The 14,146-nt window shown below is 42.7% G+C and overlaps 1 protein-coding gene across 9 annotated transcripts in view; it reads left to right on the top strand.

Moving 5' to 3' along the window:
• The window catches only part of TP53BP1 (tumor protein p53 binding protein 1), a 109,709-nt gene that overhangs the window by 57,210 nt on the left and 38,353 nt on the right, over positions 1-14,146 (top strand). For 5 of the 9 annotated variants that reach the window (XR_011380882.2, XM_070054090.2, XM_070054093.2 and 2 more), the window contains 2 exons: positions 476-1,802; positions 13,438-13,557. Coding sequence is in view for 7 of the 9 variants with exons in the window: in XM_070054090.2 (XP_069910191.2) it covers positions 476-1,802; positions 13,438-13,557 (1,447 nt within the window). In the remaining 2 variants the exon portion in view is untranslated. Of the gene's footprint in view, positions 1-475; positions 1,803-13,437; positions 13,558-13,958; positions 14,104-14,146 lie in introns of those variants that run through there. The other 4 variants (XM_070054092.2, XM_089310178.1, XM_070054091.2 and 1 more) reach the window with 2 other exon arrangements.

Raw genomic sequence — 14,146 nt, 5'->3', positions numbered from 1 at the left:
GTGAGCATTTCTTTATATTGATAAGTGATACTTTAAACTTTTTAACTTCTGCTTTATGAATGCTAGCTTATGTTGAAATAGTAGGAAGTAAAATGAGTAATATCCCCCTCTTTGTGGTATCTGAAATGAACGGTGTATTAATGTTAGATTACAAAAGATGAGAGCCCATCATCTATATATGTATCATGATTTTAGTAGCTTGATGATTTACAGTTAAATTTAAGTGTCTTTAGTACTTTTAGGTTTTGTTTTTTGGGTTATGTTTATTCTAGATCAGTGATAACATAGAAAAGCACTAAATAGAGTGTTGATGACAAGACTGGTAATTATGGGCTTTGTATTTCTGAGATTGTGATCCTAGAGTTCTTTAACTCTTGAATAATTGCTTTATAAATTTTAGAGGATTCCATGGATTTGATATTAAAGAAATATGATTATGAACAGTTAGGATTTGTCTCTTTGTATTCTTCCTTAGGACATTTTCATTCCATCACCAAGTTTGGAAGACCAATCAAATGACGGGAAGAAAGGTGGAGATTTGAATAGCTCATCTTTGACAGTTGAGTGTTCTAAAACCTCAGAGTCTGAACCAAAGAATTCCACTGAGGATCTTGGCCTCTCTTTGACAGGGGATTCTTGCAAGTTGATGCTTTCTACAAGTGAGTATAGTCAGTCCCCAAAGATGGAGAGCTTAGGTTCTCAAAGGATTGATGAAGACGGAGAAAACACACAGATTGAGGATACTGAGCCCATGTCTCCAGTTCTCAATTCTAAACTTGTTGCTGCTGAAAATGATAGTATTTTGTTGAATCCAGCACAGGATGGTCAAGTAGAACTGAGTCACAATGATGACAAAACAAAGGGAGAAGACACAGAGACCAGAGATGACATTAGTGTTTTAGCTACTGGCTGCAAAGTCAGAGAAGAAACCGTAGCAGAGGATGTTTGTATTGATCTCACTTGTGATTCAGGGAGTCAGGCAGTTCCTTCACCAGCTACTCGATCTGAGGCACTCTCTAGTGTACTGGATCAGGAAGAAGCTATGGAAATTAAAGAACACCATCCAGAGGAGGGATCTTCCGGGTCTGAGGTGGAAGAAATTCCCGAGACTCCTTGTGAAAGTCAAGGAGAGGAGCCCAAAGAAGAAAATATGGAGAATGTCCAGTTGCACCTTTCACTGACAGAAACTCAGTCCCAAGGATTGTGTCTTCAAAAGGAAGTTCCAAAACAAGAATGTTCAGAAGCTATGGAAGTTGAAACGAGCGTGATTAGTATTGATTCTCCCCCAAAACTACCAGTGATTGACCAAGAACTGGAACATAAGGATCAGGAAGCGTGGGAAGAAGCTACTTCAGAGGACTCGAGTGTTGTCATTGTAGATGTGAAGGAGCCATCTCCCAGAGTTGATGTTTCTTGTGAACCTTTGGAGGGAGTGGAGAAATGCTCAGATTCCCAGTCATGGGAAGATGTTGCTCCAGAAATAGAACCGTGTGCTGAGACAAGACTAGATACCCAGGAGGAAAAGAACATAAAATACAGAGAAGAGGTGAAAGCAGTGCCTGCAGAAAAGGAACCTGTAGGGGAAGACTGTGCACAACCTCCTTTGCCTTTAGAGGCAAAAAATGAGCCTCCACGACCCGACCAGGAGAAACAAGAGCCTCAACCTCAAGAGAAAACAGATAATGTATTAACAGAAGTCTCAAAAGTGGCTAATGCAAAGCAGCTGGACTCAGGCAGAGAGGCCCAGCAGCTGGAGAAGGCCTCTGCCCATGCCTCACAAAGCTTCTGTGAAAATTCGAGTGGTGAGTATGGTTGTAGATTTTTCCGAGTCTCCAACCAAATGATAGTTTGGAATGGAATGTAGGAGAGAACAGCATGCTTTTGTTGGAGCTGACTATTAACTGGTTTATGTTAGGGACCCCCAAATGATAATTGGGAAATTAAAGATTTGGGGTTATATTTTGATTTTTTTAAGACTTAGGTACTTACTTTTTGAAAGGTAGAGCAGTAGAGAGAAAGGAATCTTCCATTTACTGGTTCACTTCCCAGATGGCCACAATAGCCAGATCTGGGCCACGCTGAAGCCAGGAACTAATAGCTCCATCTGGGTGTCCCACATGGGTGGCAGGGCCCAATTACCTGGGCCATCTTCTGCTTTCCCAGGCACATTAGGAGGAAACTGGATTGGTAGCAAGGTAGCCAGGACTTGAACTGGCCTTCTAATATGGGATTCTGGCATTGCAAGTGACAGCTTAACCCCCCCACTGTACCACAATGCTGGCCCTGAGTTTTTCTTTTATAAATATAATTATTTGTGGGATCAAAGATCATCTGAGGAATATGAGCTTTATAGCTTAAGAGTACTTAATATGAATATTAAGACATTATACCAACCTGGCTTTCTTAGGTTCTAACCTTGCTCTGTGTTTTTATTTTTAAAATTTATTTATTTATTTTCATCTGCCTATATGCAGAGCTACAGATATGCATACATATGTGTTCCATGCTCTGGTTCACTCCCCATGTGCCCAGCTAGGGCTGGGCCAAGCTGAAGCCAGGAGCATGGAACTCCAACTTGAGTCTCCCATGTAGGTGGCAGTGGCCTAGCACTTGAACCATCATCTGTTGCCTCTAAGGATGCCTCAGCAGGAAGCTGGATGAGAAGCAGAGTAGTATTGAATTGGGACTCCAGTATGGGATGTGTGTATTCTAAGTGGTAGCTTGACTTGTTGCACCACAATGTCTGCCCCTATATTTTTGTATTTTGACAGTTGCCTTGAAGTGTACTGGATCCTTTTTGATTATCCTATAAAGTTACATATTTTTTGTTTTGAGGATTTATTTATTTATTTGATAGAGTTACAGTGAGAGAGGAGAGACAGATCTTCCATCTGCTAGTTCACTCCCCAGATGATTGCAATGACCAGGGAGAGTTTGGCCAGGCCAAAGCCAGGAACCAAGATCATCTTCTGGATCTCCCATGTAGGTACAGGGACCTAGGGATTTGGCTATCTTCCACTGCTTACCCAGGGACATTAGCAGGGAGATGTATCAAAGTGGAGCAGCCAAGACTTGAACTGGTGGCCATTTGGGATGCCAGTGCTGCAGGCCACGGGTTAACCTGCTGTGCTACAGTGCTAGCCCCTAAAATAACATTCTGAATTCTGCTAATGAGTATGCTATTACTGGTTGTTACTCTTCATAGTCGTCAAGTTCCCAAATTCAGTTCAACATAGTTACATCTTCTATCTTATACTAGAAAAGATATGTGTTTTTCTTCTTTATGTATTTTTATTAAAGCCAGTGTGAGAACATAGATTACTTACTAAAATACATATAGAGAATTCTTAATGACTGAGAAAAACTGAAGCTTCTAAATGCCTAGAGTTAGTATAATATAAGAATAAAACCAACCCAAAAGCAAAATAAATAAATATGCTAACTTGAAAGACAGTTTCTAAGGGATGCAAGAAATGAGAAAACAGTAAGTAGGCACCACTATATCTGTTGTTGTGAGTGACCATATTTTTATATATGCCTGGAATAGTAGTTTATACCTGTTGTCTCAGTGTGATTATTAATAGGATTTTTTTTATTCAAAATTACTCATATTCATTAAATTTTACATTTAGGATTTTTTCCCCTTCAGAACAAAGTAATTTTAGAGCTAAAAAGGAGGTTAGAGGTTATTTCTCTGGTTCAGTCTCTTCCTAAATTCGTATGGTGGGGGCCGGTGCTATGGTGTGGTGGGTAAAGCCACTGCCTACAGTGCCAGCATCCCATATGCATGCTGGTTCGAGTTCCGACAACTCCACTTCCAATCCAGCTTTCTGCTATGGCCTAGGAAAGCAGTAGAAGATGGCCCAAGTCCTTGGGCTGCTGCTCCAGTGTGGGAGACCCGGAAGAAGCTCCTGGCTCTTGGTTTTGGATTGGTGAAGCTCCGCCCATTGCAGCCATTTGGGGAGTGAACCAGCAAATGGAAGACCTCTCTCTCTGTGTAACTCTGACTTTCAAATCAATAAATCTTTAATAAATAAATAAATAAATAAATAAATAAATAAAGTCATATGGCTAGTTAGTGATTGAGATAGAACTAAAACCTAGGTCTCCATATTTCCAAGTCTGTACTTTTTCCTCCTGTAAAACTGTATAATAGAGTTTCTCTGTCTCTGAACAGTCATGGTAAAGAACTATCTGAATGATGTAAAAATATGTATTATTTGATATTTTTATAATATTAAATTTGGGACCAACACAATGATGTAATGGGTAAAGCCGCCACTTGCAATGCCAGCATTGCATATGGCCACTGGTTTGTATCTTAGCTGCTCCACTTCTAATCTAGTTCCCTGCTAATGCCTGGGAAAAGCAGCAACAGATGGCCTAAGTAGTAGGGCCCCTGCCATCCACATCCCTCCCCCTCCCCCTCCCCATCCCTCATATCCCCCCACCATAACTCTTTCAAATAAATAAATCGATCATTCTCTCTCTGCCTCTGCTTCTGCCTTTCAAATACATAAATAAAACTTTTAAATAAGAATCATTAAATTTAGGGCTTGGTGCTGTGGCGTAGTGGGCAGTGGGCTAAGCCTCCGCTTTCAGGGCTGGCATCCCGTATGGGTGCTGGTTTGAGTTCCAGGTGCTCCACTTCTGATCCAGCTCTCTGTTATGGCCTGGAGAAGCAGTAGAAGGTGGTGCAAGTGCTTGGGCCTCTGCACCCTCGTAGGAGACCCAGAAGAATCTCCTGGCTTCTGGCTTCAGATCAGCCCAGCTTCAGCTGTTGCAGCCATTTGGAGAGTGAACCAGCGGATGGAAGATCTCTCTCTCTCTCTGCCTTTCAAATAAATAAATAAATATTTTTTAAAAAATCATTAAATTTAAATCTAGTCTTGACCAAGGCTAAGAAAGTATTGGTGCTTGTAGATTGTTTTAATATTTTTAATGGCTTTAGTATACTGTAATATAGTTATTTAGCATTATTTAATATCTTATATGCAAAAGTATTTTTTTAAGGTTGATTTGTTGGGGCTGGCACTGTGGCACAGCAGTTAAAGCCACCACCTACAGTTATTGAGAGGTGGAGTTAGGGCAAAGAGAGGGAGAGACAGAGAGAGAGATCTTCCATCTGTTGGTTTCATTCCCAAAATGGGTGCAATGGCCTGATCTGGAGCCAGGGGCCAGGAGCCAGGAACTTCTTGTGGATCTCCCAGGTGTGTGCAAGGACCCAAGCACTTGGGCCATCTTCTATAGCTTTCCCAGACCAGTAGCAGGGAGCTAGATGGGTAATGGAGCAACTGGATGTGAACCAGCAACCCATTTGGGATTCCCCTGCAGGCAGAGACTTAACCTATTATGCCACAGTGCCAGCCCTGCAAAAGAAGTTTCTAATGCATTGAGATATTAGTTTTATTATGTATTCTTCTGAATTCTTGCTTACTTTGTTGATTAGTAGAGACAGCTCACTTGTCATAAAGACTGCCCTAATAAAATTTGTTATTTGATGAGCGTTTATCCAGATTATTGAAATGCTGCTAACTGCTTTTTCTGCTTGCTTTGAGACTAGTTCTTGAGCAGACAATAAGAAACATGGAAAACAGTGGTTGGAAAAATATTATTTGAGGAAAATTAGTTTTAACTAGAAATTACAACATGAAGGGAGAATGATAGTTTTTGACTTAGAGAATTAATCCAAAGTAAATTGTTCATGGGGCTGGCGCCGTGGCCCACTTGGTTAATCCTCCGCCTGCGGCGCTGGCATTCCATATGTGCCCCGGGTTCTAGTCCCGGTTGCTCCTCTTCCAGTCCAGCTCTCTGCTGTGGCCCGGGAGGGCAGTGGAGGATGGCCCAAGTGCTTGGGCCCCTGCACCCACGTGGGGGACCAGGAGGAAGCACCTGGCTCCTGGCTTTGGATCAGTGCAGTGCCGGCCATAGCAGCCATTTGGGGAGTGAACCAATGGAAGGAAGACCTTTCTCTCTGTCTCTCTCACTAACTCTGCCTGTCAAATGAAAATAAATAAATAAATAAATAAATAGTTCAGAAAGGTATCCCAACAAGAACAGAAAACAATTCTTATGTACCTAAAATATAGTTTAGTTGCTAAACCTTAAGAAACACTAATTTAAATGAGAATAACATAAGTGTGTAGTTTTTCAGTCTAGAATGACAAGTGTGAATTTTGAGTCCCAGGTATGTTCATTAGATTTCTGTATGCCAAAGTTGGAAGGACCTTTTTATTTTTTGTTAGCTTTATTCAGTAATTATAAAAAATGTTCAATAAAAAGGAAGATGAGAGTGAAGGAATTGGGAGAGAGCAAGTTGAGACAGGAAGAATCACTCCAAATGCTTCCCTCCCTCCCTCCCTCCCTCTCTCCCTCCTTCCCTCTCTCTTTTCTTTCCTTTTTTTTTTTTTTTTTTTTTTTTTAAAGATTTATTTATTTGAAAGGCAGAGTTACAGAGAGGCAGATGCAGGGAGGGAGGGAGGAGGGGAGGGAGGTCTTCCATCCACTAGTTCACTCCTGAGATGGCCGCAAAGGTTGGAGCTGGGCTGATCCGAAGCCAGAAGCTTCTTATGGGTCTCCTGTGTGGGTGCAAGGGTCCAAGTACGTAAGGCATCCTCTGCTGTTTTCCCAGGCCATAGCAGAGAACTGGATTGAAAGTGGAGCAGCCAGGACTCGAACTGGTATCCATATGGGATGCTGGCACTGCAGCTGGTGGCTTTACCCACTATGCCACAGTGCTGGCCCCTAAATGCTTCCATTTCTACATAACATATTACTGTTAACGGTTTGGAGACCTTCTAAGAATACCTCCTAAGTCTGAAAAAAACAAATTTAGAAAGATGATATGGAAATCAGACGCTTCATGGTGGATTGATGTGAAAAAGTGTAACACCTTCAGTAAGTCTTTAAATCCACTAGTGAAGGTCTACAATAGGTTAATAGTGATCAGGAAACAAGGTATGTCTTGGGCTCTTGCTAAAATTTCTGTTCTCATACTTGATAGAATGTCTCCTGAAATGCCTGGGAATGTCAAAGGCAGACTCCTGGGAAAGACTGTCCATAAATGATGTCACCCAATATAGAAATGCTTCTGTTTTTAATTAGATGGTATTTAGTCAGTTATAAGAAGTGATCAGTTCTTATATGAATAAAAGAAAAAAATGAGCTTAAAACTCTAACAAAGTTTTGAGAGGCTGGCTCTGTGGCATAGCAGGTCAAGCTGCCGCCTGCAGTGTCAGTATCCCATATGGGCACCAGTTCTAGTCCCGGCTGCTTCACTTCCCATCCAGCTCTCTGTTATGGCCTGGGAAAGCAGTACAAGATGGCCCAAGTTCTTGGGCCCCTGCACCCACGTGGGAGACCTGGAAGAAGCTCCTGGCCCCTGGCTTTGGATTGACGCAGCTCCAGCCATTGCAGCCAGCTGGGGAGTGAACCAGCGGAAGGAAGATTCTCTCTCTCTCTCTCTTTCTCTCTCTCTGCTTCTCCTTCTCTCTCTGTGTAATTCTGACTTTCTAGTTTTGAATACTGCTTTGGACTAATGAATTCTCTACCCTCCTTACTAACAGTGTTATACTTCCCATTCAAGTGGTTTGAAGATTGGTATTAAGTTTTTTTTCTTCATGCATAGCCTTCATATCCTTGTATTTTTCATTGGTTGGTGTGCTGGCATACAGTAGGATAGCCCATGATATTCTGGGAGAGCAGGAAGGGATATGATAATTTAAATAATAAAAGAACTGAATACGTGGGAAAATCCAGTAAATTTAAAAGGGTACAATATGCCTGTAAATAAGTGCTGGAGGTAGATAATTTGACTGGATTAGTGGCATTTTTCACATGAGTGAACCAAAGCAGAGGAATGGGAAGGCATTTGAAAGACATTGAATAGAGGCTTTATGAACATGAATAATTAAAGACGAAATGGACGCTGCTACTAGTTAATTGAATGCTGACTAAAGAGTTAGGAATTTATCTTCTAGTAGAAACCTTGAAGTGTTCTGACTGGGAGCCAACATGTTCAAAGCTGTATTTTATAGGAAGGTTGCTTTAGTTGCAGTGTGCAGAGAGATTTGGGGATAGGGGAAAGAGGGATACTTCAGAGAAAATGATAGATAGGTAACTAATATGGGAATGAGGCATTGAAGACTGGATGAGTGTGGTTGCATTGCTGCCCTTAATGCCTGAAAGAGCCTCCATTTTCCTTTAGGTTATAGGAATGTGAATAAATGGTACAAACATGACTTTTCCTAAGCTTTGTCTAGTACTGTGCAGAGGGAACTGTCATAAAAAAATTTTCAGGGCCAGGATTGTGTTGCACTGGGTTAAGCTGCTGCCTGCAATGCTAGCATCCCCTTTGGGTACTGGTTTGAGTCTTGGCTGCTCCAGTTCCCATCCAGCCCCCTGCTAATGGGCCTGGGAAAGTAGCACAATGTGGTGCAAATGCTTGGTCCCCAGCATTCACAGAGGAGACCCAGATGCAGCTCCTGGCTTTGACCAGTCCCAGAGCTGGCTGTTATGGCCATTTGGGGAGTGAATCAGTGGGTGGAAAATAACTCTCTCTCTCTCTCTCTCTCTCTGACTCCTCTCTATATAGCTTGCCTTTCAAATCTTTAAAAAGGAAAAAATAATTTTCAGTATTTATGCTTGCATATTACTGTATTTGCATATTATAGTAATTCATATAGAAGGATCTGCTAAAAGAGTTCATTCACTACAGAGTTTTCAAAAGTCTGGATGATCAATCATAACATGAGGGATGATTCCTGACAACAGAGCAATGCAGGTAGTCTTTGTTTTCTTTACTCATTCTCTTCTTTTTCTTCTCTCTTTTTTCTTTGAGAGGCAGAGAAAGAGACAGAACTTCTGATCACTCCTGAGATGCCTACAATGGTCTGGGCTAGGCTAGGTCAAAGCAAGTAGTGAGGAACTCAAACTAGATCCCTCACATTGGTGACAGGGACCCAATTACTTTAGCTAGCACCTGTTGCACCCAGGGTGAAATTTCCCATTGGAAGGAAACTGGAATTGGAAGCCAGAGGTGGTAGTTGAACTGAGGTACTCTGATAAGGGATATGGATGACTTAGCTGGCATTTTTTTTTTTTTTAATCATTTGAAAGGTAGAGTTACACAGAGAGAGGAGGAGAGACAGATCTTTAATCTGTTGGTTCACTTCTCAAATGGTCACAATGGCCAGGGCTGGGCCAGGCTTCAGCCAGGAGCTAGGAGCTACCTCCAGGTCTCCCACGTGGGTATAGGGGCCCAACCACTTGGGCCATCCTCTACTGCTTTCCTAGGTGCATTAGTAGGGTACTGGATCGAAAGTGGAGCAGCCAGGACTCAAACCAGTGCCTGTATGGGATACCAGTGCTGCAGGCTGTGGCTTTAACTCACTGCTCCACATCACTAGTGCCTTAACTGGCATTTTTTTTTTTATAGAAAAAATATATGGTAAAATTTGGAGTGAAACAGCAATGAAAATTTCTAAACCTGAATTTCATGTACATTTATGATAATGTAATATATATAGTCCTTTCAGAGGGAAGGAAACAACATTTTATGTAAAAAGATCATAGGTCTCGTGTCTTAACTTCTTGGTATGTTTATGTTTGATTTGCTAGAAATCCATTTTCCAACCAAATGGACACTAGCACTGCTGATCCCAGTTTTGTGTAGATAGGCAGATTTTCCAATTCCAGTTATTTTAAACCAACCGCTATACATGGTTCTGTTTATCCTTAACTGTTATCTTAATTGCTGGGCAAAACATGCTTTGATCTTTCATTTTTTTGTTTCAGGAATTAAATTTCTGTAAAATAAATCTTTGGAATATACTAGTCTTTCTGAGGCATTTTGTTTGTATAATTTCTGTGTTTTTAAAATAAAGTTTTACTGGACCAGTGCTGTGGTATAGCAGGTAGAGCCACTGCCTGCAGTGCCAGCATCCCATATGGGCGCTGGTTTGAGTCTCAGCTGCTCCACTTCCAGTCCAGCTTTCTGCTATGGCCTGGGAAGGCAGTAGAAGATGGCGCAAGTCCTTGGGCCCTGTACCCGTGTGGGAGACCCAGCCTGGCTTCGTGTTGGCACAGCTGGAAAGTGAACCCATGGATTGAAGACCTCTCTCTCTCTCTCTCTGCCTCTCTGTAACTCTGCCTTTCAAATACAATAAATAAATCTTTTTTAAAAATGTACTTATTTGTAAGGTGGAGTGGCAGGAGAGAGAGAAAGAGGTTTTCCATCTGCTCATTCACTCCCCAAAGCCTAGAGCCAGGTATTCCATCCTGGTTTCCCACAGGATGACACTTGGGCCATCTGCTGCCATCCTAGGTACATCAGCAGAGGAACTGATTGGAAGTGGAGTAGCCAGGACTTTAACCAGTACTCCATATGGTTTTAGTGGCACTGCAAATGGTAGCTTAACCCCCTGTACCATACTTCTGGTCCTTAATTTCTGTATGTTTTCTAAGGACTTTATTAACCTGAAAAACCTGCTTTATACATAGCAACCAGAAAATGAATGCTTGTTTACCTCATCCATTTCTGTTCTTTCTCTATCTGTGGCAGAAGTCGTGACCAGTTAGTTACGGTATTGAGATTCTCTACTTATTTGCTTTACAGTTTCTTTAGTTGAAAACATATATTTTATCTTACCTTTTTTAAAAAAAGATTTATTTATTTGTTTGAAAGTCAAGAGTTACACACAGAAAGAAGGAGAGGCGAGAGAGAGAGAGAGGTCTTCCATCCGCTGGTTCACTCCCCAGTTGGCCGCAGCAGCAGGAGCTGTGCTGATCCGAAGCCAGGAGCCAGGAGCTTCTTCTGGGTCTCCCACATGGGTGTAGGGGCTCAAGGATTTGGGCCATTTTGTACTGCTTTCCCAGGCCATAGCAGAGCTGGATTGGAAGGAGTATCTGGGACTTGAACCAGTGCCCATATGTAATGCCAGCACTGTAGGTGGCGGTTTAACCTACTATATCACAGCACTGGCCCTGAGAATATATATTTTCATTCTTTATTGCCTTTTTTTTTTTTTTTTTGACAGGCAGAGTGGACAGTGAGAGAGAGAGACAGACAGAAAGGTCTTCCTTTGCCGTTGGTTCACCCTCCAATGGCCGCCACGGCCGGCACGCTGCGGCCGGCACACCGCGCTGATCCGATGGCAGGAGCCAGGTACTTCTCCTGGTCTCCCATGGGGTGCAGGGCCCAAGCACTTGGGCCATCCTCCACTGCATTCCCTGGCCACAGCAGAGAGCTGGCCTGGAAGAGGGGCAACCAGGACAGAATCTGGCGCCCCGACCGGGACTAGAACCCGGGGTGCTGGTGCCGCAGGTGGAGGATTAGCCTAGTGAGCCGCGGTGCCGACTTTATTGCTTTTAAAATGTTGGGCTGGCGCCGCGGCTCACTAGGCTAATCCTCCGCCTAGCGGCGCCGGCACACCGGGTTCTAGTCCTGGTCGGGGCGCCGGATTCTGTCCCGGTTGCCCCTCTTCCAGGCCAGCTCTCTGCTGTGGCCTGGGAGTGCAGTGGAGGATGGCCCAAGTGCTTGGGCCCTGCACCCCATGGGAGACCAGGAGAAGTACCTGGCTCCTGCCATCGGATCAGCGCGGTGTGCCGGCCGCAGCGCGCTGGCCGTGGCGGCCATTGGAGGGTGAACCAACGGCAAAGGAAGACCTTTCTGTCTGTCTCTCTCTCTCACTGTCCACTCTGCCTGTCAAAAAAAAAAAAAAAAAAAGTATTCATTTGTTTACTTGAGAGAGAGAAACTGATAGAGTGAGCTCTCAGGTCCGGCGCTGTGGTGTAGTCGGTAAAGCTGCCACCTGAAGTGTCGGCATCCCATATGGGCGCTGGTTCAAGTCCCAGCACTGAATTCCAATCCAGCTCTCTGCTGTGGCCTGGGAAAACAGTTGAAGATGGCCCAAGTCTTTGGGCTCCTGCACCTGTGTGAGAGACCCAGAAGAAGCTCCTGCCTTTGGATTGGCACAGTTCTGGTTATTGCAGTCAACTGGGGAGTAAACCAGTGGATGGAAGACCTCTCTTTCTCTGCCTTTTCTTCTCTCTCTATGTAACTCTGACTTTCAAATAAATAAATAAATAAATTTAAAAAAAGGAGCTCTCATCTACCAGGAGAGTCATCAAATGCTCACAGCAACCCTATTCAGGTCTCCCATGTGGGTGACAGGAACCCAGTTACTTAAGCTACCTCTGCTCCCTCCCAAGGTGTGCACTAGCAGGAAGCTGGAGTTAGCAGCTGGAAAGTTGTTCAGCTCAGGCATTTTGATATGGAACAAATGTCTTAACTCAGTGTCATAACTGTTGGGCCAAATGCGCACCCTCTTCTCCCTCATACTTTAAAGATCATTTCGTTTCTTTCTTTTCTTTCCTTTGAATTACAGTTTACTTGTAAGAGGTTTGTTGTTGTTCTATGGTTTTGAAGGAAAAATGTATCAACAAATAATAAAGGATGGAAGTGAAGTGGAAAAAGATGAAAGAGGCAGACTATCTTCAGGAGTGGTAGTGATTGGGTATGCCAGATCATAGTTATTTTGAGCTATTCAAGGAAAAGTAAGAACAAGGTTTTATAATTAGGATAGAAGAGAGCAGTCTGGTATAATTCTTACTTTTTCTCAAATGTGACCATTTTTCCAAAGAGATATGCAATTATAAATAAGAAAATGTGATTTTTGACAGTTTGCTAATTCTGATTAGCATAAATTTGGAACTGGAACGTTGTTAATAAGTAGTTTTATGTCTTGACAAATGTTTTGTATTTGTAATAACTTCATAACGAATCAAAGTGTTATGCTCATGTATTTAGGGACTTAGCATTGTTCAGGGATTTAGGTATGAACTTCACTCCTGTGGCCTAGAATGAGAATGCTGGTTAGCATTGGTGAACCGTGAAACCCTTGGATTTGTCAGAGCCAGTGAGTGCTTTGAAGTCCTTTGGCCCATGAATCCCATGTTACCTCCTTGAGTAGACTGTACATTCTGAGTATTCACATCAGATTTGTCTTTTGGAGGATCCTACAGACTGCCACAGCTTATTAAATGACTTAATATAGAATTTTGTGGGTAAGCATTGCACAGCATTTGTTGTTTAGACTTTGAAATTTGTATAGCTAAGTATCCCCACGTGTACTGTTTTGGAGCTCTGGTTTTCTTAAGTTCCTTTTGATCTCATGTTCCTTAGGTCCCCCAAACTTCGGGTTTCCTCCATTGGTCTGTCCTTTGGTTGTCTATGTTGTGTCAGTCCTTTTGTTGCTGGCTAATGAGAGAGCAGAAATGGTAATAGGGAATTGGTTGGGAGGCCTGGTGAGGGTGGTGGGAGTGAATTTGAGAGCAAATTCATTACCACTATTTGTTTTTGTATTTTATGCTTATGATTTGGTTGCTTTTTGTTTATCATTGCTTTTTGGTTGTTGTTGTTGTTTATTTTTTTTCCAGAAACTCCATTTCATTTCACTTTGCCTAAAGAAGGTGATATTATTCCACCACTGGCTGGTGCAACCCCACCTCTTATTGGGCACCTAAAATTGGAGCCCAAGAGACACAGTACTCCTATTGGTGAGTGAATTAAAGAAGTTAGTGATATTTAAGGCAGATTTTGAGAGTTACTCATTTTTTACACAAGTGGTATTTTTAGATCTGAGAAGTTGGGCCCAACTGATAAGGTTGATTTTTGACTTGGGAAGAACAGGGCTGTAGTGTGATTTTGTTCCTAGGTGATGAGAGGAAGGAAAGAAAGGGTGGAGGGAAAGAGGGTGAACATAAGGATTTTCTCGCATTACTTGTAAAGCAGTGGAATCTGAGTGCTAAGCAGTGATATACAGGGCTGTTTATGAGAGTAAGAGGATGTAGGGTGGAAGTACTATGTATTTAGTACCCTGGCTAATTGGTGTGCTGCTGCTTGATGGGGCTTCCTTCCCTGAAGCAGCTACATTAACCTGTTTGTTTTCTCTAGTCAGTGCTGGGAGGTAACGGTCATGCCGTCTGGAGTCTCCTGCTACCTATGCCTGATGCTGGCAGATGTGGGTTGGCTGAGGGCTCATGCAGCATCCTTTGTCCAGATGCAGAAGTGGAACTGAATCCTGTTGCTCTTCTTAAGACCAGGTGTCAATACTAGTTCGTAGTTGTTGATACTTGTAACAGGATC

The sequence above is a fragment of the Oryctolagus cuniculus genome, chromosome 12, assembly GCF_051225735.1.
Source record: "Oryctolagus cuniculus isolate XC-2025 breed Fujian yellow rabbit chromosome 12, ASM5122573v1, whole genome shotgun sequence".
NCBI lineage: Eukaryota > Metazoa > Chordata > Mammalia > Lagomorpha > Leporidae > Oryctolagus > Oryctolagus cuniculus.
The sequence above is the reverse complement of the archived record's forward strand: the minus strand, read 5'-3'. Positions and strand labels throughout refer to the sequence as shown.